General features: G+C 35.2%; 1 protein-coding gene across 2 annotated transcripts in view; it reads left to right on the forward strand.

Moving 5' to 3' along the window:
• The window catches only part of GABBR2 (gamma-aminobutyric acid type B receptor subunit 2), a 450589-nt gene that overhangs the window by 203015 nt on the left and 220632 nt on the right, over positions 1-26942 (forward strand). For both annotated transcript variants that reach the window (XM_085573703.1, XM_085573704.1), the window contains exons 4-7: positions 8689-8790; positions 13872-13937; positions 19141-19332; positions 20459-20695. In XM_085573703.1, the coding sequence (XP_085429829.1) occupies positions 8689-8790; positions 13872-13937; positions 19141-19332; positions 20459-20695 (597 nt within the window). The remainder of the gene's footprint in view (positions 1-8688; positions 8791-13871; positions 13938-19140; positions 19333-20458; positions 20696-26942) is intronic.

Below are 26942 nucleotides of genomic sequence, written 5' to 3' on the forward strand. Positions count from 1 at the left end.
AAGTTGATTGAAACAAAGATGTTTGGAGCAGTGGAAAATAAGTTAATGAAAAGCTTTATTAAACTGTTCTCAAATTTTAAGCAAACCTATCCCTGTACTCCTAAAAAGCCTAAAGCCCTAATACCCCATTGAGTTGCCAGGAGGGCAAGTATTTCCATAGCTCAGACACAGAATAGAATTAAATCTGAGTATGATGTTGCTGACCTTTCCACATTTAGGCAGTCTGAGGAATATGGAATGCTATTTTGGAGGACTTCTGAAGTAATGTGATAATTCCTTGTCATGTCTATCCTCACAGGTTCTGTAATCTCCCTTTCATCAAAATGTCATCCGATTTTTATATTTGGTAAATGTTTCTTCCTTTTTTAGTTTTCCACTGAGGCTTGCATTCATAGTTTTCAGTTGATAACAAGACTTACCCCTGGAAGCAGAGGTTTTCATAAATGCTGGCATAGTCCCCTGACTCTGGTGCAATTAAACCATTAGTGAGGAACTGTAGCTTTGGTACAGTGACTACTCAGTCACTGTGCATGGCTAAACTTTGAACTTGGTCCAGGTTTTCTGAAAAAAAAAAAAAAAATCCAATACATAAAGACTTTAAAGTTTTTTGCAAACCTATGGAAGATCAAACCTTCTCTACCAGCCAAGAAATGGAATAAGACCTTGTGTGTTCTCCCTTAGCCGCTGGGTGGACAGAGTGAGAAGTGATTCAGGAAGGCAGCTCACTCCTCTGACCTTGCCCTGAGAACCTTTTATTAAGGTAAGGGATCTTAGGGGCTTTGAAGTTTCAGTGGCTGGCAGTGCTAGTGGAACACCATTTTGAGACAGGATTGGATTTTGAGATCTGGAATTCAGCTGTCTGTATCTGAGAGTCATCTGAGCTCCATTTATAGTTAATGGAGAAAGGAGAGAGGTTCTTCCAGGGTGCAATTCATCTCACCTGTTTTAGACATCTATTGAGATGACTCATTCTTTAGAAAAACTCATTTATCTTAACTTTGGCAATATACATGTAACACCCTTCCTAGTTAGTGTTGGAATAAAAAAAAATACTTTATCCATCATGGATTAAGAGACTTCGAATTAATAAATGGTAGGTTGCTTTCATTCTGCCTAATCAAGGACAATTTTACATAAGGTGCTTCCTTATGTAATTATGAATCAAAGCTCTTTTAGCACTGGTAACATTTTCTTAAGCAATATTTAATTATCATTCATGTTTGTTTGAATTATGCTTCTCAATTAATTCTGTTCAGAATTTTTTAGTAAATGGGCTCTTTCTGAGTGTTAGAAATGTGTTTGAAGTGTGTGTATATATGTAAAAATATTAACCACTATACATTTTCCACCTCTAATAAGATAGAAAGATCTTAAGTCCCTAATTTTTGGTTTAGTAATCAAACAATCTCTGCTACATGTAGACTATTACAGAAGTGGGTTTGAGGGTGGTGGTACAGTGTGTCCTTCAAAAGAAATTAATTATCTTTTTCTAAGTTGTGATTTATTCTTTATGTCTGTGTCACCATGAGGGTTTAAATTTATTTTAATTAAAAAAAAAATCTTTAAATATCTTTTCTCTAAACTCATATTTAAACCCCGTGAAATTTAATTTCCCAGAAAAAGATGCAGGCGTACTCTATATTCTATAATTTGATGTTCTGATTATGCTTCACACATAATAATATAGAGTACCTTTACTTGTCTGCCTCCACATTCCCTCCAAGATAAAATATTGGGTATTTCAACTCTCTCAGTTACTTGAATGCTTGCACCAACTTCAGGAGTCTTATTTCATTCTCTTGCTGTAATAAACAAGCATTTCTAAATTCTCATTTAATTACTTGCACTTTCTGGCATTGGTTGATGAATTATTAAAAAATCTATTCTCAATATGGCCCCTATTTGCTTTCATAATACCTGACATGAAAATTACTGTTGTATAATATTACAGCCTCCAGACCCTTTAATTTTGTTTTGCTTTCTCTACAAGTCACATCTGATAAACTTTTAGAAGGACGGTCACCTTATTTCCCTGGAAGCCATCAGAAATCACATTATCCTCAGTTTTTTAGATGGTATCTCACAGTAAAGTATATTTTTGGTGTAATTTCTGTTTCAGTTTTGTTCACTGGTGTTCCTTAACTCCTCATGTGAACAGATGTTATTTCTTATAGACTACATCATTACTTTCAATCCTTGCCTACTATCTTAGAGATCCTTTCTGGCTTGGCAATGCATTATATTTTTTTCCTGTAAGGAATGTACCATTCCTTTCCTCTCTCTGCTGTACTACTGAATTGTGTTTTACCTTGTCTTAGTGTCCAGTCTTAGTGAAAAGAGTTTGTTTTTTCAGACTGCTCAAAGTCCTGCTGAACATTATGTGCATGTTCTTAACATTCCTGTAGATTAAGTGGAATTTAACCTTTTCATACTTTGTCATAGTGCAGATCCTTGGGGTTTTTCCCTAGCTAAATTTTTATTTCACTATAATATGCTGGTTTCTTCAAGTACCTCACAGCAATTGATCCACATCTTGATAAGATGAATTGATTTTTTTTATCCATTGGAGAGAAATCACCTTCAAACTTGGACTGTCCATAGGTCACCCTAAAGCCTCCTAATTAACTTCCCTCCTAACACAAGAACCCTACATGCCTATCAATTCTTCTTACACACAGCTGGTAGATTTAACATCAGAGTTACTGTTTATATTTAACTTCTGTGATCAAAAAAAACCCACAAGAAAAGTAAAGTAATGAAACTTCTTTCTTCCTTTAGAGAATTTGGGAGGAAATTAGAACATTTTGTAGGTGACTTCACAGAGGTTTATTTCAAATAAGTATGATCTGTTTGATAGTCACACACATGTAGGTTTTATGTGAAACCATATTTACCATACTGCCAATCCAGGCAGAAAGGAAGATAGCTTCCATGTTTAACTGGAATATGTAATTATAGTACAAATACAACAAAAATATCATTAACAGTATTACTACTCCAGTCTGAAACACGTGGTTGCTTCTTGTAGGCAAGATGAATATTGATTGCATTAGTTTTCAGGTTAGATCCAGCTACTAACATCCTACTTAAATGAAAAAAAGTAATATTTGTTGTGAAAACCTGTACTGTTTGGCAGTTTACCCAAATAAAAGTTCGATGTTCTGGGGATCCTTCTTCCCTTCCTGCCACAATGAAAACTATAAACATGGTACTTTTATAAAATACCTGATTCCTTTTGAACAGATGAGGAAATCCAATGAAGTTCTGATTTCATTTCTCCTTTACATGGTAAAACATATTTTGTTTTTTAGTTTTCCTCTAAATGAAACTCTTTCCTACTAGCCAAAATTATATTTTACTGTTTTCTCTTGGTGTAATTTTGCTTCATCTTTTATTTTTGCATTTTCTGTCTGCTTCAGATAAGGTTCTACCACCTGTTTAATTTTTGTACTTTTTCATTTTACAGCCAAATTATGTGTATATCAATGAAAATCTGTCTCTGCAGTTTGTATTTCTTGGATGTAAAGTTTTCACTTAATGCTTCTAAGCCTCTAAATGTCAGTAATGTATTCCAATGGAATGGAAATAGGGATAATTATGTTTGCTTGTAACACATTGTATATGTGATGTTTAGACCTGGTGAGACCTCTGTCTCTACTAATTCCAAAAATTGTAATCTGTCCTATGCAATTACTCACAATTTACATTTTGTCCATGTAATGATGAAATTTTTTCTTATCATTCAAGCACTTTTTTTGTACACATATATATATATGTCTGTACTGAAACTCCTACAGTACAACATTTTGTAGTGAACAGTATATTCTGGACAACAGGAAATCTTAGTAAAATATCTGACTGTGTAATCCATCTGGTCTGACCAGTCTCATTTGTTAGGCATCTCTTACGATCAACATCTGGTGGGATTAGACTGCCCTGAATGACAAGGATTTAGTTTGCTGTACTTACATGCAGCTTTAGTGAGCCAAAAGGTCATGGGAAATATCTGTTAAAAGCAAAGTAGTATGATTAATCTAAAAATCATTAAATTAATTTTGTAACTGGAAGAGTTAGGATTAACTGTGTGAACTGTGCCTTTAAACGTATAATTTGAAACAGTTTGAAATGGTGTTCAGTAGAGACCCCTAAATCCAAATTATCATAACTAGATTGACAGTTCATCAGAAATATCACCTTTCTTTAATGTTTTCCTCAGAAAAATCAGATAAAATCGCCTTGCAAAAATATGAAAAATTGTGGTCAAATGGATGCTAACTATTCACTACAGGTCACAAGGTTCTTGCATTCATAATGTCTCTGAAGTGAGGAATTTCATCTCATCTGAAATAAAATCACTATGTGTGCAACTTTTGTATCCTTGTGAGGGACAAGGTCATTTATGTATTGTATGCAGAGAATCATCACACAGAGGTCATGTAGGAAGTAAAACCAACCAAAAGTCAGTGTTGGGGCTCTGAGAGCACCAAAAGCTCTTTCTGCCCCTGAGTAACCCCCTAGGGCTACATCACTCCCCCCCACCCCCTTTCCCCATCCCTGACCCCATTTCGGCTCAGCGCTGTCCGTCCGTGCCCCCATGATGCTGCAGAGTGCTGGTTTCTCATTCTCTCCATCACAGCTATGCCTGGCAGGGGGCCCTGTAAGCTTGTCCCCAGTCCTGTCATTTTGGTATGGACCTGCCCAGCAATGGGTTCTGTCTGACAAACCTGATCCAGACTTGAGGATCAGCTCAGCTTTACCCTGAGCCTGCCTTATTGCCATGAACCTGCATGGAGCTGTCACCTTGTGGCTGGAACTGGCTGTTCTTTTCAAGACTGTCCTGCTCGCCTTGCTGGGTTGCTGGCTGGTGAGCTCCCTGGTCCAGGGGCTGTGCATTTGTGCCCCACTTCCTTAGGGTGCCAGACCATGATGTTCCCCAACATTTTCTTCCTTTTATTAAAGCTACATCCACTCTTTCTGGTACAGACCACAAGTATGTTGAAATTTTATTTCCTCTAGACTCACCATTTTAAACAGCCCACTTATTTATTCTGTCTACTCTTTCAATTTTTTCTGTTTTTACTGGTTTTTCTCTCAGTTTGCTAGAGATTAAAAAAATTAAAATTTCTGCCTTTGCAGTGCAAGTTCCTCAAAATCCCTGTATTTCTTCTTTCACAGGTGCAGGGTGAGGGACTTTGTTGTTCACCTTTCAAACATCACTAAATTTGATACAAGAGCTATGAGGTAGGCAAGTATTGCTGCCATCCACTTCACAAGAAAAATGTACAGCCTGACTTGGTAGCAAACTTTAAAAACTTTATTTCAGTCATAGGAGCTGAATCAAAAGGCAGCTCTGGCAGAATGAGAGAGAAAAAACAATTTTCTAGCATCCCATCTTCACTTTTGCCTAAAGCAAAAGGGCCATCCTTTTCTTCCTGCAAAAGCATCCCTTACAAACCCTTCATTTTTTGGAACTTACCCTTGAGTAAGCATATTTTGCAGTTCACCACACAGATTAAATATGTAATATGGTGAAATACTGTTTTCCTCTAGCTTTATAGGCAGAACAGTGCAAAAGTGTCTTTCACTGGTTTGTGAAAAATTTCAGATTTATCGATGACCAGAGCTGGTAATTCCTGTTTTGGGAAAATGAAATATTACTGTCTTTAAAATATGTGAAGTTGATATAAACAGACATAGAGCTATAGCCTTCATTAAATTGTTAACAAGGGTTTAAAACCCCGTGGAATTACTTTCGTGCTTCTCTGTTATAGTTGTGCAACTGTGGATCCCCATAAAAACTTAATGTAGTTTTGTCACCACTTTGTTATAGCAGTTTTGGAAAGTGGAAATTATCCTATTTACACAACAAAAACCAGAAGCACAGTAGCTTATGGTTCTCCTTACTTGGAGTTGGTGGAACAAAACAATTGCTGCTGAGTGCTAAAACTGCTTGTACTAAAACTGCTGGTGATACGTTCTCCAGAACTGCAAGCATCTGCTAAAACAAAGCATGCAGCATTTTGTATTCTCAGTTTCACAAATTTCACCCAAAACAGGAGTGTTTGCCTCAGGATTGGCAGCTCTAGAAATGGAGGTGACTGACTTTGGACCTAAATCCAAATCGGAAGATTCTGTAGTTAAATTTATCTGAAAGAAGTCAAGGACCTTTGTAGAAAGAAAACCACAAGTTTGTGTTCCATTATATATTTAGAGTATTTATAAAGGAAGAAAAGAACCTGAGGTTAGTGGGGAAAAAAGTATGGAAATAGGAAGTAAACTGGAAAATATAGTAAAAATACTCCCAGACCAGGGACACAAGATGACGTGTCAGAACATTGAAAGGGAAACATCATCTTTTAGAAAAACCTTGTAAATTCTTTAAAAGCTGCTAGTATGTTGTTGGGATAATGAGAAAGAATCATCTTTCTTTTGGCAAGATCTTCACAACAGATGCATCTGGAAAACAGCAAATATCTGCTTGCACCAGTAAAGGGGAAAAGTTTTTAACTTTGGCACAAAACCGAGTAAGGTGTGTCTTTTGAAAGATTAATCAGTGGATAAATGAAAAATATAGGAGCTCTGAAAGCCACAGATACTATGCTTCTAGTAAAGATGAGCCAGGGGAGCTGTCAAATAAATTTCTCAGTGGCTGAATTTAAATAGGTGCTGCTCAGAAATAACCCAAACATACGTAATTAAATTCCTCAAGTGCAAAGTTCTGAAGGGATGGAATCACAGCAAGTCAGTAGACAGCCTGAAGTATAATTTTTTAATCACCACCACTGAAGTCTATCCATAATTATTAATAATCTTTATTGTGTTGTTTTGTCATTGTTCTTACGTTAATTTCCGAATTTGACTAGACAGTATTTGATAAATCAACTGTTTTCTGTTCAGTTTAGCTGAGTAATTTTAATCTAGTTTTTCTTTGGTTAAAATGCTAACTAGAACTGGTCATAAAATATCAGGAAAGCAAATCTGGAACTAAAAAATTTCTTGTCATACAGAACAAAGTAGTTCAGTATTGGATAGAAGCATATGACAAGTTGTATTCCTTTGGAAAGTACATTGATGCTAAGTAAGGAAAATGCTACTTTTGTCAGTAGCAAATGATAGTTCTAGTGTTCTCTTACACTAGCTAGAAGGATTTTGGTCATTGGCTAAACTATGATCAAGGAGGTTTGTTTTATTTTGTTATCACTGATGGTTTGTTTTTAAAAAAACAATTTTTCTTTGTATAGAGAAAAACCTCTGTTGTAAAAAGAGTAGTTAATGGCATTGCTGGAGCTAAAATAAAATTAATTCCATTTTACTGGTATAGAAGCAGAACAAGAAGTCATTACCTATCACTTTTTGTGAACATGTTTTCACAGAATGAGTTTAAAAACTGGTAACATCACAGAAGGATAAAGGATGTAACAAATCTTGGTGAGCTGACCATTCCAACTTGCTTCTCTGAGATAAAACAATTTTTAAGAAAAAGTTACCTATATGTTCATTTGTTCTAATCATTGTAAAAGGTTATAAAGTAAAAAAATGTCTTAGTAATTTTAAAGCATAACTAAAGGGGATAAGATAACATAAAGACCGTGAAAGAAGTAATTAAGGCAGCTGGTGTAGTGGTGATTGTCTGGAAATGACCCATACAGAGGGTCATCAGAAAGTATCTGCATATGATAGACAGGCTTCTAAATTCTCCTGTTTAATATAATGTATCTTCCATCTTCTGTTTTCTGTGTTTGCATGTTAACTGTTTTACACTGATTTGCTTCTCCTGTTTCTGTTATTACAAACAAATTAAATAGACAATCACTGCAGTTGATGTGATCATAATTCTATAAACTTAAGATTGGTGTGCCACTCTCTTAATTTCAGTCTGTGATCATGTTGCAGACTAAAATTATTTTTGCTTATCTATTAGGAATAGTAAAGTGAAGCTGGTTTTGCAGTCATGTGGCTGGAGGAAAACCAGCAGTAATTAAGACAGAAAACCTTGAAGTAGTTCTATGGGAAAAAACCACTAAATTAGAAGGCCAGATTGCTCTGTATGTTGTCTGGCTTCTTTGTGCTATTAAGTGGCTCAAAGAGGACAGTCTGGCCACTATTAAACAGGTGAAAAAATCTGCTAGTACCTGGTTGCTTGTGCCACCTTCAAGCCAACTATACCTCTTGCTGCCCCATGGTGTGATGAGTGGTCTAAGAAAGGGTAGGCCACAGAGGAGTTCATTAGGCTTTATCAGCCCCTGAGTGATGTAGGCTAAGTTCTGCTGATTCATACTAGGACCAGATGAAATAAGTAATTGAGAATGTATAAGAGCTCCCTTGATGAGTCTTTTCCCTTTATACTGTCCCATACATCACTTTGGCTACTACAAAATTTTTGGACTTAACAGCCCTGGAAACACAGAAGAATTGTCTGCCCCATGACACAAAATTTCTGGGGCTGTCTGTGAACATTTTTTTGCCACTCATAGTAAAGTCCTTTACATGATACAGTCATTGATAGCAGAATGTGGTCATAGGGGAATAGCGCCTTGATCACATTTTAGGCAAAATGGAAAAATCTATGCAGGTGCATATATCATCGCCAAGATCATTGTTTGTCATTACAGATCTAAATGCAGTCCATCTGCTTCCTTCTCACTGGCTCTCGGTTCACTAGTTTGCCTTTTTCTCAACTTGTGACAGGTGAGGAATAATCTGACTGACGTCCTTGATGGCAAAGACATCGAGATTTCAGATACTGAGAGTTTTTCCGATGATCCCTGCACAAGTGTAAAGAAGCTTAAGGTATGTGTTGCTGTGCTGCTGTTTGATGAAAAAGAGAAAGTGGTGATATTTTTTTCTATGAAGAGAAGTAAGGAAATAACCCCTGTGTTAGAATGGTGTATTACTACATTCCATTGCATAATAATATAAAAAAATGGAATTTTGAGGCCCTAGTTCTTAAGTTAATAAAGGTCTATGTGTATAGTAAATATTATTAGTAGTTCCTGATAGTGATACTAAACAAAGGAAATTGATGCTGGCTTAATGATCGCAGTTAAAGCCCCAGTCATTGTGATATACATGTGAAAACTCTTGAGGTTTGGAACAAGAACCCTTTTAAGGTAGATTATCATGTAGAAAGAATATTGAGCCTCTTTCCATTAGCTTCATTACACATTGTAAATTGGATTCTTTGCTAACATCATCTGCATGATTTCAAATGAATCATAAGGAAAAAACAAGAAAAAAAATTTGTAGCAGAATATTTTCCCATCCTTCTCTTATTATAATGATTTATTAGACTTCTGGCATTTCATAAAATTAAAACTATATTTTAACATTACCATGCAGCACAACCAGCAATAAACTAGACACAGGAGAGATTAATCTTAAACTGCACAGGAACATGAAAAAAAATGATTGAACAGCAGGAGAAAGAACTTTTAAATTATGAAGATCAAATTATTTCTGGCATCAAGTTTATATGACACACAATCAAAGCCACAATCCTGCAAATGCTTAAATATATGTAAAACATAAAAAAAAAATTAAAGCAAGAATATTGACCTGTGTAAGACTAGACCACTACTGAAGCTGGAAAGGTTCTAGAGCATGGTAAATTAGGTGTGCTTTTTTTATTTCCCCAATCTAGAGATGTAAGTATGATTGTTTAAAGTGTTAATAGGTCAAGTTTATGTTTGTGGAAAGCCAGTTGTGTCTGTGCAATCTATGCCAGTTTGCGTTTGCTGTCTAAAAACCTATCTGGGTTGAAGACACTACAGTAGGTGTTACAGTAAAGCTAATATTTTTGACTTGGAATGGTGTAACAACAAGAAAAAATGCATATTAAGCGAGGATCTTTAGGCTAGAAGTCAGGAGAAGCAATGGAGTTCTAGCTGTCCTCTGCATCAACAACACATTGGGTAGTTGTGTAGGGAATACCAGATAACTAAACTAACAGTATATCTGTTACCTCTTGATTTCTTCTTCAAAACAAATTAGTAAAATAATAAATAAGCAATTATCCAGAAAATTGCTTGTTCTTGACAGAAGTATAAGGTTAGTTGTCATTAGGTACATGTTTGACACAGAATTTAGCTAAACAATTTCCTTTCTTCAACATATAAACCTCATCTCTAAGGTAAACTGGTATCTGCTTACCTGAAATACCTTTTATTCTCACAAACACAATTAAATTAATGAAAGTAATGATTATGGAATGGAAAATAGCAAAATCTGGTATGATTTGCAGAAATATACCTTTATATTTTATATTTCTCTCAGTAACACCTTAGTTTCTACCACATTGACTGCACAGTTAAAAAGTAAATTTAAGCATAAGGGTATCATTAAAACTCACTTTTGTGTTCAGAGAAAGGGATGGATTTGTACATCCCTGTAAATGCTTGAAAATTCTAAGCATGTGCAGACAAACTGTAAGAGCAATAACACCTCTGCTTCCAACTTTTACGTGTCTTGTGTGTAGGACAAAAGAATTACTGTCATGTTATGATGGTGGGAGTTGATGTCCTCTAGTTCACCTTCACCAACAGTGATTCCTTAGCTGAGGTCAGAGGCTTATCTATAGTTCTTCAAGAGGACATCCAAGCATTTAGAAGGAAGAACATGTGACTACCTCTTTTGTCAAAGTTACCCAGGTTTTTGTAGATTTCTTGATAACCTCTTGACTGTCAGATATGTGGTAGAGAATAAGACAGAGTATCTGAGCTATTCAATTTAGGTATCTCATAAAGAGCCTGCCAAGATGTTGACTTTTCCTGGCAGATGAGATATTGTAGCAATCCTTCTCTGAAAAGCTATATAATACAACATTGTGGTGTTATTCATTAGAAATGAGACAGATTAAAATCTGATCAAAGAAGGGAAGCTCTGAAGGCTGAAAAAAAATAGCTGCCTATTTCAGCATAATGTGCATCACTCAAAAACTCTGAAAAGGCTAAAGAGTGTCTCGTGTCTGAGGCTGTTGGAAATGGCAGTGAAGGAGACAAATTCTTCTTCATCCCTCAGCAGAGCATCTTAGATATGTTGATCCTCACACTCTTCAGGGTTTATATTACTCAGCTCCTGGTGCTAACAAAGACATTTTAATATTTAGTAGCCAAATAATATCCTTACCTATGTGAAAGAAAGAAATGAGAAAAAGAATCATTATTTTTTGAAGCTGTGCTATAGTCTTAATTTATAAAATATGTTTTTATGCAGGGTTTGCCACAACTCTGGGTAAATGAAATGTAACTGTTCTTCATTTTCTTGTTTGAACCTCAGTCCATATGGGAACATATGTATTTCTTACTGAGGGGCAAAGCTTAAATGCTGATATTGCTACTGTAATCTCGGGGAAGAGTAAATATGACAGCTCACCATCTGGCAAACAGTCTAAACATTGGTCTTTTTATGTAAGTGCATTTTTGGGAGTTGCCTTCCCCCTGGGATGTTTTTAATCATCTTGTAGATCACCTGCCTAGTTCCACAAATTAAAACCTTTGTCAAATATGTATTAGCTCCATGCAGGCAATTTACAGCTCTCTGAAAAAGAGACCTGACACTTGCTGGGATCCAGTGGGTGATTTCTTTGCTCCCTATGGGGAAGTTCCACTGTGATACCTTGCATCATTCTGCAAGGGTTTGAGTAAAGGAATAGTATATCCTTGCAAGGAAATCCTGCTTGTTTATAGCCAGTTAACAGTTAACAGTATGAGTGAAGGAGTAAAAAAAGTTATGCCCAGCAAGTATCTGATGTATCTCTTTGCATGAGTGTGTATTGTGGCCTTTGACCCACGAGCACTGACATGAACCCAGCTCTGATACACTTCAGTGCCGACTTCATTATCCATGCAGATAAAACCTCTGCAAGGGACTTGAGCTATGAGCAGTTGCATGAATTTGAAGCTTCAGTGTCTCTTATGTGAGATGGAGCCAGCAGACCCAAGCCTGGTATCCAATGGATCTAGGCTTATTTGCAATATTGAATCCAATTATTCAAGGACAAATCTGGGGAAAATGTGGAAGGGAATGCAAAAAGTGGAGTTCAGGAGGAAGAGGCTGGCTGAGGAGTGTGTCATTGCACAGAGGAAGACTGCTATGAATGAAAGAGGAAGAGCTGTTGTTAAGACTCTCCTAAATTAGCTCCTAAATTACACATGTTCCGACACACAATTCCTTGGTTACATGATTGCATACTAAATTATGTGATAATCAGGTGGAAGCAATGTCTTACGGCGTGAAATCACACACCACAGGCACCATGACTTCAGGCTGAATGTTGTCACACAGCCAGTGGGCAGCATTGCTGCGTGTGCACTCTGGCATTATTATTTATGAAGCTACATAGTTTATATATTTTGTTTGTTTGTTTGCTCTTTAAATTTGTTCTCATCATGTTATAAAATAGAAAGGAATTTCTTCAATTTTAAGTTTAATTTTAGGTGCTGTGCTATTTATTTTTTAATCAAACTCTGCTACTCTTTTTTTCAAATATTAAGTCTGCATTTTTATATTCAGAGCAGTCAAGTGACTCAGAGCTAAGGTTCCAAGAATAACCAAATTATTTTTAAAATATGAAAAAAGAAATAGTAGATGAGGTACGGGGTTTTGTGCATAATATTGTTCTTACAAAAATTGTAATACTATTGCTGTAATTTGTGTAATTTGTTTGTTTAGTTTCATATAACCTTGTTAGATTTGTTTATAAATAATCTAATCCACTTGGAAAAGATTTACATTATTTTATCAGTCTGTGGCTAAATATAAAAATGAAGTGAAACAGGCTTATTGAAAATGCACAGGTTCAGAATGAGCAAAGGACATTAAATTATTTGTGATTTAAACCATGCTAAGAGTGATACTGTTTTAATGTATTTAGTTACCGAGGCATTCTAAAATCTTACTGCATTGTCCATCATAATTTTTTTTCTGCTGGACAGGAAATAAACAGTGAAATTATCTGAGCTAAAAATCTTTGACAAATTGATTTAATTAAAATTTAAATGGTTTTTGCCACTGAAAATCATACCAAAACATATGTTTGTTTTTTCCTTAGAGAGGGAAAGAGCTATTAGTGATTCTAAACAGGTCCTATATGAAAGAAATGAAAAATTTTATTTGCTCAAGCTTTTGCTGAGAACTCTGCCTTTTTTGTGTGAAAGAAAAGGTAATGTGAAGCCATAAAAGTGTGTTTTATGGATATTAGAAGTAATTTTTCATGTTAGGAAGAGGTTAGTCCTGTTCCAGGAGAAATATTTTCCTGCATATGCTCCTGAATTTAGGAAGACTCTCTTAATATGTTTCTAAGTATGAAAGTAAAATTGTCTTTGGACTTCAGTCATAGGTTTTTAAACTGTGATGATTTTTTTTAATGTGTCGAGGTGGGAGGGAGTAGAGAAGGAATTGACAATCTGTTATAGTGACTATAGAGAAGATGCTATATGAGTAAAACCTTTAAAAATTACTAAAGCAGACCTAAAAGCAAAGCATTTGATTTCACAAATCTAATTTCTTAACAGTTTTATTTCATGCAGACAGTGATAAGTTTATGTCTTCAACTAGTTCTAATATTCAAAATTGTAGTAGAAATATTGCAAGGAAGCAAAAGAATATTTGATATTTTAGTGTTTTGAAATACTGATATTTGACTGTAGTATCAGTTTTACTCTCATTACTACTATAGATTAATAATTTTCTATACATCTTTTCTTTTGTTGTACTTCATATTGTTGAAGTTATAGATGATGAAACAGTTCTGTATTAATTCTCTCTGCAGCTGTAATCTGTATTAACTCCCTGCATGATCTGAATGGCCAATTAAAGTGTTATCTGGAAGCTGCGACTGTGTTTAACTGCCTCGTATTTTATTCAATCTGCAGGGTAATGATGTTCGGATAATCCTTGGCCAGTTTAATGAGGAAATGGCTGTGAAAGTTTTCTGCTGTGTAAGTAAATACATTTAATTGCATATCAGAATAAAAATTGTGCTGCATTTTATAAAAAAGTAACTTGAGCATAAACATTTCTTCATGGAGCTCACCTCTGTGAAGGTTTGTATCCTAAAAAGGGGTTACACGTGTAGTTCCATTTCTCTTTCAATAAAATACTTTGTCTTCAATGGAATTTAGGTATAGACTACATTACTTTTCTGTAGTGGAATTAAATGCTAAATCAAACTTGAGCATTGTTCTTCACATCAGATCCAGGGAAACATATAGCAGCAGATAGAGAGAGAACTGCAAGATTTCAGTCTTGTCCAAGAACTGTGTTCTGGTGATAATGTCTGCATGTATGGGCTTTGCATGTTTTGCTTTTAAAGAATACTAAATTCAAGCCAGTTCCTGTACATCCTGACTCAGAAACACTGATAATTTCTGCTGCCAAAAATGTTGCTAATTGTACAGTCGTCATTCCCATCCGAGTGCTGTAAATTTTACATGTATTACATGAAAGCAAATATTAATTAATAAAAAAGAGAATTTTTAACTATAACAGTGAGACTAGCAAACATAAAATTCCTTGTTCTCACCATTTGTTTAAGTGAATGTGCTTCAAATTTCTCCACTGTCATTGCCATTAAAAGTAGCAGGATTAAAATGTATACTTGTACCAGCCTTAAAAAAATCCAAAAGAGAAAGATTTTAGTGGCTTAAGTATTGAGTTCTTAGTCTAAATAGTTAGATTAATTCAAGAACACAGTAAATATAAAGAGAAAGCAGTAATGAGAGCATATAAGGGTGTTTTTAAGTGTTCACTTAGTGAGAAAGTTACCTATCCTTGGAAAAAAAGGAAAGGCAAAAGATCAAGATCTGAGTGCTAGATGTGTCCCAGATACATTTTGGCTCTTACTCAGCAGCTGTCCCATTTGGTTGCAAAATTTGGAAAGGAGTTTGTAGAGTATGTTTGGAAGGAACATAATCTGTTTTCATCCAAAAGGAAATGGAAAGCATTATTTTATTTTTCATTCTTCTCATCTCTTACAGGTTTTTGTATAAAGATCTTTTTGTACTGCCATTTAAATTGGATTGACAGAGATAATCTCCTGTTTTTTTCATTCCTGGAAGAAAGAATGGTACTTCTGTAGCCCAGATCTATCTCAGATCTCTTGGGATTGGGCTGCATTTCCCCATCAGAGGGGTCCTGGTCAGAATTATCTTCCAATCCAACATTAGCAAGAGATTTGCCTCATTTCTAGTTGCCCTCAATTTATTGTTGCATTTCTCTGGAATTCTCTTCCAAATCCATGTTCATATGAGGCAACTGAAGAAATCTTAGAGTTCCTTAGAGGGGCAGGCTGTCCTTTATTCTGCATCACTGCCAAATGAAAGGTTCCAGGGAGAGGATGTCTCTGTCACATGAGCGCCGGCTGCAGGTTTCTGTGGCTATGGTTTGGTGTGAGTGTGGGAAATGTGTGTAACTCTCAGTGGTTTAAAGCATGATGGCTGCTTCTAAAGTACATTAGTGTCAAAAATAATAAGGTGCATTTTTCTGGAGCCTGGAGAAATCTGAAAGATCATGTATTTAGGCTTGTTTAAATGTATTTATTTGAGAGTTTCAGTAGGAGACTGAATGCAGGAGAGGGCAGTTCAAAGTAGGTAATTTATATTTTAATGCACTACAATATGTCAGAAAGCTTGTTATTATTCATATAATATATTGTTGACTCATGCAGTCCTATAGATATATGTCTAAGAGCACAATAATTCAGATATGTCAAGTTTTTTAACTCCTCTTTTCCAGGCATATCTCCAGACATGTTTCACTTGTGATTCCTTGTTATATTCTGTAGGGTTACTGATGTCAGTCAGAAAAAGGCTTTGAGTTTGTTAAAGGGAGGTGCTTTTTCACAATTGCAAGATTTTTATTTTTTTTCTGATTGTAGGTATATCCTAAATACTATTTGGTCATGACTTATGTAGGTGGTCAAACCTTTAAATTCTGCCTCACTTTTCTGCCTGGATTCAACAGTCATATTCTGTAAGGTTTCCTTAGGACATCCATAGTAGTTTATAAAAGATTTTAGAACCATTTAGGTTGCAAAAGACCTTTAAGATTATCAAGTCCAGCCATTAATCCAACATTGCCAAGTCCACCCTAAGTAATGTCCCTAAGTGCCTCATCTGCACATCTTTTGAATGTCTCCTATGATGGTGACTCAGCCTCTTCCCTGAACCCTAATAATCATTTCAGTGAAGAAGTCTTTCTTAATATCCAGTCTAAACCACCTCTATTGTAACTTCAGATTATTTCCTCTTTTCCTATTCCTTGTTATTGGGAAGAAGAGACCAACACCTACACCCACACAAAAAAATTGGGCTAAAAGATAGTATAACTCAGTAGCAAACTTTAAAAACAGGACAGGACTGGTTCAAGTCAAAGTGAATCTTGGCAGATATTTCCTACAAGGATTTAAATAAGCTTTGCTTTTCATTCACCAGTGTCAAAAACAGTGAGCAATTTTAGTTCTATGGGAAATCTTAGCTTTATAATTAATTTTCACCTCAGTGGGATGAATGTGATAGTTTCTTGTGATAAAAAATAGGCCCTTTTGGTCAAAACTTAATAATTCAACAATCAATAAATTGCCAATAATTGTTTGCTGCATGAGAAACATCCGTTACATTAACCTCTGCATTTATTTATGGATTCAAACAAGAAGAAAATGCTTTAAATTAAAAAAATAAAAATTCAGTTTCACAAGGGCAAAAATTGTCCATGACAGTTTCCTGGCTGCTTGACAGCAACTCAGGGCTTTGCATTCTACATAGGGTATGGGGAAAAGGTTAAGGAAAATGTATGACTACTTTTTGCTGTTCTGGTGGTACAAAGTATGTGCAAACCTTCTTCAGTTTGCTCTTGTTTGCCAGAAAACCTTCCCGTTAGAAACTGAAAGTTGTACGTATTGGTCTATGTGCATTCAAACAGTTCAAGAAAGATCCATGTGTTTCAAGTACTTGTATCTTTTAAGCATCAAAATAATCTCCACTTAACAGAATCAACAGGGAGAAAATGGTGGCAAAAAAGCATCATTTTGCAAAAAGTCTTCTGGGACCCAAACACTGAAATATCTGAATACTGTCAGCTGTGCTGTCACTAGAAAAATGACTGTATGGTCATAGTGCTCAGCCTCAGAGGATCTGATTTTCTTCCTACTTTTGCCTTCCCCAGACTACCCTTCAAGCCCTGTCATTCCACTATATCTCAAAGGAAGAGCTGACAGCTCTTAAAGTGTTTGTTTTGTGTTTTGTTAAACCAGATTGGTGTAAAAATGTGAAAGTGCAACCCAGTCTTTCAGGCAACCATGTTGGGAATGATCCCTTGTTTCCAAGATGAAATTTCTGGCTATTTTGAAACTTTCAATTTTCAGCCTATTTTCCAGGGCATTCACAGATTATGCAGGAAACAGTACAAGTGCTTATGCAAACAGAAAATTTCCAGCAGCTCTAATTTCAGAATAGTTCACAGCCAATTCTTTCTGGCAACACATAATTTGATACTTTATAGAGCAAGGGAAGCTGCACAAGATTGTCCTTCTCTGAAAGCACTATTCTGTATCAGTTTGTGTCCTCGTGATTTGAAAACTGTCAGATAAAAAACCACTGAGTGACTGAAAGGTCTGGAATGACCTAACTGTATAATGCAAACTCATTTAGAAGGGAGTACTGCACGATGGAATTGCTATTTTCCTCGCAGGTGGCCCTGGAATGCAGTGTCTCCATAGCTGTGCAGGAGTGCAGGTGGGTAGGAGGACAGAAACACATATATTCCTGGAAGGGCAGAATTAACAAGCAAGAGAAAGACAAACTGTTTATGTGGATTGTGGAATAAGTAATATATGAGATGCAAGATACCAGGTTGCAGACAGGACTTTCAAGCAGCATTGCATACAAAGGCATGAAATTTGATTTTGTCTGAACAAAAGCTTCTGCAACCAGGGGCCAAATAAGTTTGCCTTCTACACAATACTGTTATGAACTGAACTGGCACCCTTATAATAGACTTCACAGATTAAAAGCCCATTTTTAATTTGTGTATTAACATATTTAGGAGGTTGTCCTATTTTGTATATTCTGTTATTGATCTTTACTTCTCTGATAGGCTTTTTGTATGATCCTTGGGATACTTTTCAAAACAGTTATTTCAGAATGATATGTCCTGTCTGCATTCTTATAATTTCCTCCTTCCGTAATATTTTTTGTGAAAATGTAGCTGTTTTCCTGTTAAGAGCTCTAAGCTTGCACCATGTATTTCTAAAAATTATTTTTATCTTAGGCTTTCTACTCAAGTATTGCTTATATTAGGAGCCAAAAAAACATGAAACCTCCCGTTTTGAAATGGAGCCTGACTGAAATCTCAAAAGAAAACTATCTAGTTGCAAGACAGTAAGAGAAACATCTGAGATAAAATTTGCTGATTTTATACTAGAACACTCTTCCCAATCAAAGAGAATATTTGAGAATAGATCAGCTTTTGGGCTCAACAGCATATGTGCCTAAGAAAGTATTTCTGTTTCCTGTTGTATATGTCTGCTAAGTATTGAAAGGAGATAACTATAATCTCAGTATCTTGTATTACAGTAGGCTGTATTCAGTATTCCAACAATATAGAATTTCATATGAAGAAAATTCTTGCTGAGAAAAAAAAAATCATTAAGATCAAAAAAATCATAAAGATCAATATAAATCTGCTTTTTAGCCACGTGTGATTCAATGGTGCCTATGATCCAAGTTTTCTTGTTAACCCAGTCCTTAGGTTGATTTAATGGTAAAAATTACTTAGTTTAAATGTGGTAGCATGGTGGTTCTATCACTCATGTAATAGTTGTGTTATAAAGAACTTTCTGTGGAAAGCTGTGTCTTCTGTTTGTGTTCCCCTTTAACTCCCTCAGTTCCAGAACACAGTTTCATTTTTCTGTTTCCACTGAAGAAAAACAGGGTTTAATAAATTCTCATTTCCCAAATTCTAAATCAGGAGTCTTCAAAAAAAGTCTTCATTATTACCAAGTAATTATTCTAAACTGTTTAAATTGCTTGTGTAACCCAACTACACCATCATTTCAGTAATAATGAAAAAAGTTAACCAAAAGCAATTGGGTTTATGTTCAATATCTCTATTAAAATGTCTATTTTCTGTTTTTCTTATTTGCAGGCTTATGATGAAGAAATGTATGGCAGTAAATATCAGTGGATTATTCCAGGGTGGTATGAAAATCTTTGGTGGGAAGCTTGGATTAATTCCTCACAGTGTCTCAGCAAAAATCTTCTTACAGCCATGGAAGGTTATATTGGAGTGGATTTTGAGCCTCTCAGCTCAAAAACAAATAAGACTATATCAGGAAGGGTTTGTATTTTTCTTCCATCTATTTTATGATACCAGTAGTTCTCTCACTGCTGGCTGGCACAGTAAAACACCAAGGAGGGAGGTGAACCTAAAGGGTTCTTCTACCAAGTGACCTGGGCAGCCATCAGTTAGTTTCACTACTTTCCACTAGTTTGTAATTTTTAAATATTTGAAAATCAAATCTAATTTTCTACAGGGTAAGAAAGCAGTGAAGTCCCTTGCTTCAAATCTGCCCTCTTCCCCCAGTATGAACATTCTAGTTAAATGTACATTAAAGTTCGAATTACAGTCTTTAGTATCTTGTGCTGTGTCACTTCAAGTTAAATAGATGAACACAGAAACAGAAAACCCTTATATTTAAACCTACTCTGCAAATGGCCAATTTGAATGGTGATTTGTGTCTCTCAGAACTAGGGAGCACGAGGTGAGGTTAGTTTTAAATATAAAAATATGTGGTGTTTTCATAAAACACATACAATTTTATCACAGAACAAATTCATACAAACTCTGACCAATGAATAAACATGCCTGATTTTGCTGCTTTTCATCTTTTTTTTTTCTATCTGCCTTTCATGCCTTGCTGAGTGAGCATGAAAGGCAACTTTACTGAAGGGTAGCTCATCATATGACAGCACACCATCCAGAACATAGTGAACTTGTAAAATATAGACAAATTTCCACTCAAAATTTCGTATTGAGCAAATAGTTGCTCAAGTAAAGGTTATTTGATTTGTGTTATCCTGTAAAGTGTAATCAGACCACTAATTTGCAGGGATAGATACTTATTCCCTGTTCTAGTACTATGGCTCACAGGGTACAGTTTTGGTTGAATTGGAGCCTTTTTTACAAAAATAAAATAAAGCAAGTTGTCATTTATACAGTGAGGCAGTACAACTGCTTTCAGTCTGTCTCCTAGTTCCTCTTCCCAATCTCACCACCAGTTTTTAAATCAAACTATATATGTTTATTAAATTTTATTTTCTTTCATAATTTTTATTTTGGAGGCTTTTTCTGTATTAGTTATGCATATCTCTAAATTGGAGGATGCAGTTTCAGGTGTTGGTTTAGATTCAACTCTGTAAAATATTAAGTATTGAGGTAAAAATGAATTTTATCTCCTCTGCAGACTCCACAGCAGTATGAAAAGGAATACAATGCTAGACGTGGTGATGGGCAATCCAGCAAATTTCATGGTTACGCTTATGATGGAATATGGGTGATTGCCAATTCCCTACAGCGGGCAATGAGTTATCTGAATTCCACCAATGAGCACCAAAAAATTGAAGATTTTAACTACTCAAATCAAAAACTTGGCAACATTTTTCTGAGTGCTATGAATGAAACCAGGTTCTTCGGAGTAACGGTAAGTCCTCATCAGATAATTGTGGGATGCAAGAGGCTTGTGATTTTATGTCAGTAATTGAAACAAGTATTAAATATTAAGTACGCTTGAAAAAGAAACAGAGTTGCTTCTATCTTCAGAGCTACCAGTTCCACTTTATATTAAAAATTCATGCCTTGACAGTCTTGCTCATTACCTGTCTGCAGATGCCAAAGGATGACACTGTACAATTCCTGTTATCAGATTTTTAAGCATGAATGTCATCTGAATTAACAAATCAGAGTGGTCTCAAAGGAACCACAAGTTTTGCAAGCTGCAGTGACCTTTTAAGCGAAAGCTTTAGCAGTTAAGGAGTAGCTGGAATGTGATCTGAAAATACAGATTTCTCTCCATCATTTAGGTTTGATAATAGGTTATAGTACACTGTCTCTAACTCCAGTGCTGTACATCCTAGATATTCTTGCAATATGCTTCAGCTGTGATTTAAGTTTTTTTATAATTTGTAATTTTTTCACAGTTGAGTACAAAGCATGCTCACAGTGACTTAAAAACTGCTCATATACAGTAGGAACTTAATTCTGATTTCAACTGTGTAATTTCAAATCCTTAGTATTTTTTATTTTTAGAATCTGCATTTCTTCTGCTTATTAGCAGAGTAAAACAGGTGATAGGAGTATGGTCTTAAAACTTCTTAATTGCATCTGTGGCAACATCAGTTGGAAGTTAGGGATGCATATGTGTTCAGGAGTCTGCAGAGCTCATCAAGAGAGATGAGCAGACTCCATTTCAGGGAAAATGGTCTTTGGAGTTTCCAATAGATGCAACAAGGAATGTACTGGAACATGCTTTGTTAAGCAATGTGCTTGGTCTGCAATATAGCTAGATAAGGAAAACTGTGTTTGAAGAAAAGTGTGTTTCAGTGGTGCACAGAGGGGCATCTCCTTGCATCAAGAGTATGGAGAAGCTTGGAGGGAGCTACTAAAATCCTGTCCCTATGTTAGAACAAACTGTCTTGGATATCAATTAACATCTAAACACGTAGAGATGAAGTAGAGAACTAAGGTTGTCATACATGTCAGAAATGGGTTCAAGGAGCAAATGCCTGCACAAATACATCAACAAAGTGTAAAGGCTCAAACTTTTGGTGTCCTTGTAAATTGCAGAAAAAGCTTTCTGTGATGTGGTACACACAATTGAAATTAATTCAGAATTTCTAAGTAAAACCCAACCATATGGCAAGACAATACTAGTATCTAGTTGCTTGCACAATATGAATTTTACTTTCTTTTTGCACAAAATTAGACTGAAAATTTCAGCAAAATAATTTGTCATTCCATTGTATCCACAATAGGACTGGATCTTTGATGAAGCTTTCAGACAGTAGCAGTTATGATCCAGAATCTGCAGGGACTCAGTTATATTTGTCCTGCATTATTCCATGTATGATGTCTATCAATAGGTTTGAAATTGATTATTGCTGTGCAGTTCCTTTTTGGTTTGTTTTTTTTGTTTTGTTATGTTTTTTCTTATCCTTTTTGCCTTCTGTTTAGTTTTGCATCCAGTTATGGTGAAATTGATAGATTTCATTAGCGTTGCTTAATTACCCTTCACTGCTTCCTCTCCAACAACAAAAAGAAAAAAAAAAAAAACAAAACCCAACAAAATCAAACCCAAAAAATCTAAGATTGAAAGAAAGCTCTTTTTTACTAGTTTCAGAGACACCAGCAAAATCTCACAAGCATCCCTTTAGGGAGGAAATGAATCAAAGCTTCTACAGCCACATTCAGCTATGCTTACTTACTTTATAATCTCAAGTATAATGGTTTTCAGAGAAATTACTGCATGATTATTCACTGTATTTAGTACCTGTCTGAGGCAGCTGGAAAATGTTTCTCTTTATCATTGGTCAACCAAGTCATAATGACAATGCACAGCCCAAATCTGGTAATTGCAGGGATCATGCTTCCTGTACCTGTAATTCACATAAATACTTTATTGAGAGAGATATGGAGAGAAGAAAGTCTATGGCAACTACACATTCTTACAACACACAATGCTAAAGCTTTTCCAGACAAGCATGGAGAAAATAGAATTTTAGAAGAGTATTAATTATTTTGCATTATAGTGTTCAGAAAGTTGGAGCTGAAGAAGCAGATTGATTTTTACCAGACATATTTTTAAACTTTTTATTCTTCAGTTTAATAAATGCTGTCATTTGTGACCTAATTTAAAACTTTCACTGGAATAAGAGTTTTATGTCTTGGAGTGCTAAATCTAATTTAATTTTTTTCCAGAATATGTATTTTAAAATAAAGTTTTTTGCAGTTTATTTTAAAAAACTTATTCTAAAAAGGAAAAGGACATTCCTTTATTCAAGATTATCTGTGCCAAATATAACCTGAGTTTTGGGGGAAAAAAAGATACAGAAGGGAGGACTAAATCTTATCAATATTCAAAAACTCATCCAATAAAAAACTATGTTGTTATTTGTTAGATAAGAAAAGATAAACAAGAAGATGTCGACAAGAATCTAAACCTAGAAAATCTATTAAGTAGCTTTCTCTATGCTTTCTGTGAATATGATATCAGAAACACTGTAATGTCATAAATAATAAATCCCTTTACCCAGTTTTCATTTTCTTTGAAATTATTTATAGAAGACAACGCCATTGAGTGGGGAGGGGATTGTGGTATTTTTTAAACAATCTAGAAAAGACTTGGGATGAAGTGTGTTGGTTCCTAATTATATGGAATAGAATTCATTCAACTTTTTGTTCTTTTTTAATTTTTAAAAAAATTTCAAGGAGACAGCATTTAGAAAACAGATAATGCTATTGCCCAGCGACTTGACATGATAAATCCTATTTTTATGCAACAGAAACTCAGCAAAAAAATGTTTATTCTAATTCTGCTGTCAGAAATCTATTGGAAGGGAAATTATGGATATTCCTTAAATATTCCTGAGGGTACTGCACTCTTTCTGGATTTTTTTTCTTAGCAAATTGATTCTTTCTTTTATTTTGCCTTCATACTTATCAGACTTATAATCATGTTGATTACCATATAAATTTCTTGTGCATTCTGAATCCATAGCAGGAAAACATAAATTTGGTGTTTTATCAGAAAATAGTAATACAGCTATCTGCTACACTTTTACAAAGATAAACTAGATATGGTTTTACAGGTGGAAAAGGATTTTGTGATTAGAAATGCAAAATGAAAGATCTGCAGGGATCTTCCTACAGTTTAATTAATCTGAATGTCCAAATTCTGGAGGACATTCAAATTCACTGGTGTTGGCCATTTTCCACTTGAATAAGGCATTTCATGGTTAGAGTGGCCCCTCTTCAATAATCAGCTTTCTGGACAGGAGTGCTTTTGATTTGGGACTAGTTTGGCTTTCATGGTGTGCATTTTTTAAATTTCCTTCATTATCAGAGCACTTGATCAGTTAGAAATGAGAAAGTTCTGAAATAAAAAAAAAATAATTTTGAACCTTTTTTTTCCACTTTTCTTAATCTAGATAGAGACATTTGTATAAACTGAATGCAACACTACCCTTGTGATTTATCAAGTGCCAGGTCCTATTGCCTTGCTAAATATATTCGTCTTCTCAAATATACACATTCTTCCTGATAACGTGAGCATCAGAAAATGGAAGAAATGTTTACAGAGGTTTTTTTGACACAGTTTAGATGTCTGAGGAGTTCCCTGATATAGCTGGTAGAGGCACTGGGAGTAATTTAGATTTGCAGAATCAACCAAGGTTTCTGCTGAATGGTTACTGCTTTGAATCAGTACAGAGTGATAAAGTGATGGGGAAAAAATATATGTCTAGGAGATGTATATATCTGCATTTCAATTCTGTAGCATTTTTCAGCATTCTACCTATAACATGTTCATCATGTATGTATGAAAGCTGAAGAGAATTTTCCACAGAGTCAGAATTATTCTCCTAAAGCAAATCTGTTTGTCTTAGGGATAATTAAAAAAAAAAAAAAGAAGAAGAAAAGTCAAACTTTATTTTGTGCAATGCTACCATGATATAGCTTGGAGGCTTAATAATTATCGAGGAATTAATGCCATCTTCTCAGGATACCAAATCACACTTAGTGTATACGGAATCAAAATCTGTCTAGAGAATAGATGGATTTTGTTTTAGAAATTTTTCCCTTTTGTCTTCTCTTTGTAGAGACTATGGATGACTACACAGTAAATTGCAATTACAGTAATATTTATATTTGTTATCAAAAAAAAGTTGATTAAACTTGGAAAGATGTCATAGAATGGTTTAGGTTGGAAGGGACCTTAAAGTCCATCTAGTTCCAGCCCTCTCAAAGCCCCATCCAACCTGGCCTTGAACACTTTGAGGGATGGGGCATCCACAATTTCTTTGGACAACCTGTTCCACTTCCTCAGCACCTTCACAGTAAAGAATTTCTTCCTAATATCAAAACTAAATCTGTCCTCTTTCTGTTGGAATCCATTGGCCCTTATTCCATCACTACATCCCTTTGTAAATAGTCTGCAGTTTTCTTGTTGATTCCCTTTGGGCACTGGAAGGCTGCCATATTAAATACCACATTTTTTTCTCAGGATATTAGAAATTTGTTTTGATTCCATGGGGGAGCCAAGTATTGGGAAAAATACAGTGCGTGTCAAACGGGTTTTTTTAATTCCTTTTTTATTCAAAACATGACACTATTTTTTTAAAAATGTTTTTCTGAAATTTTTTATTTGCTTCACCTATGTCACTAATGTGAAGTCATGAATGTTACCATTCTCACTGATTTATGCCTGAACTGTTGCAGCGGGGTGTTCTGCTTCTTGCATTTATTGCTACTATCTGTTATTGTAAATCAAGTTTCAAAATTATTAATTTATTTCTCATCCTTATGACCTTCTATTATTTCTGTGTAATGGAAAAAGAATTGCAGTGGAGGAGTGAGAAAATTAAATACAGTGTTGTCTTTTCCTTTTATGTCAGACAGAGACTAGCACAGTAGGATAAAATTCCATCACAGTAGTTGCTGCACAATTGAAACCACAGCCATGAAATAGCTTTCAAGTCTGTCCCTGGCATCCTGCATTTGAATGGATCTAGTCATCTTTCATATCTGGAGAAATGCTTATTTATATGAAGTTTGCTTTGTATTTTGATGCTGATTATTTCTGAAGATTTATTTTAGCAGCTTGCCTCCAATTTCCAGGCTTCAGAAACCTCTGTGCTGTACAGGAATCTCAGAAATACAGGACATGTTAGCAATAGAATAGGAACAGGAGAAAGTGATTATTTCATATCACCCTGTAAAAATAACATGCCCAAGATGCTTAAATTAAAAAATGTGTCAGTCTTTGGCAGAGTATCAGATAAAATTAGCATGGACTTCAGCAGGATTAATTTATCCTTAATATGGGAATCTAACGAACATTTCTGTTAGTAGCATCGATCAGTGCGGCTAATTTTGTATGAACACTTCTGAATTAAGCCTCAAGGGCTATTTATAACTGCAGTTATATTTTCTTTGTTGGCATGGTTGAGGTAGGGTGAAAACTAAAAGTATTGGGGGGAAGGCAGAAATTTCAATTTCAATTTCTTGTTAATATAGAAGAGAGCTTTAAAAGAACATTAAATTTTATAAAAGGGGCAGAGGGTAGAGATTTAGTGTGCAGTGGAATACGTGACACTAGAAAGACATCTGTTACTGAGAAATGCTTTTGAAAGTTCAATCAAATTTGAATTAATTTTGAGCATTTGAAAATTTCTTGTTGGATATTAACTATAATTGAGTGATTTGAGGGAGTACAAAAAGCTAGCAAAACACATAGGAAAATCTATAAATGTATGCACACACACACACTCACAATGCCACCAACCCTTGGTGAATCTCAGGTTTTTTCTAAACTTGACCCTGTGAGTATGAATTGTTCTGAATTTAATGCCTTGCTTTGCTTTTTTATTTTTCAGAACTTGATTCCTGTTAGGCATTGCTTGTGTAGCACAAAAAAGAAAAGCACTTGGGATCTGGCTGTGTGCAAGATTCCCTACAGAGCTTTCTGGTTTTCTTGAACCTTGAATCTCCATTTACCTGAGAAGAGATAAATATGATGAATCTCTTCCCCTACATTACTCCCTCCTGACTTCCAGTAAATTGTCCAAATTCCTTGAGCAAGCAAGAGCAGTACAGTGGGTTGAACTAATTTGCTCTCTATGTGGCCAGTTCATTTAGGAGACTCCTCAATATAAAGATCTGCTAAACTAAGCCAT

The sequence above is a fragment of the Lonchura striata genome, chromosome 2, assembly GCF_050655825.1.
Source record: "Lonchura striata isolate lonStrDom1 chromosome 2, ASM5065582v1, whole genome shotgun sequence".
In the NCBI taxonomy this organism is placed as follows: domain Eukaryota; kingdom Metazoa; phylum Chordata; class Aves; order Passeriformes; family Estrildidae; genus Lonchura; species Lonchura striata.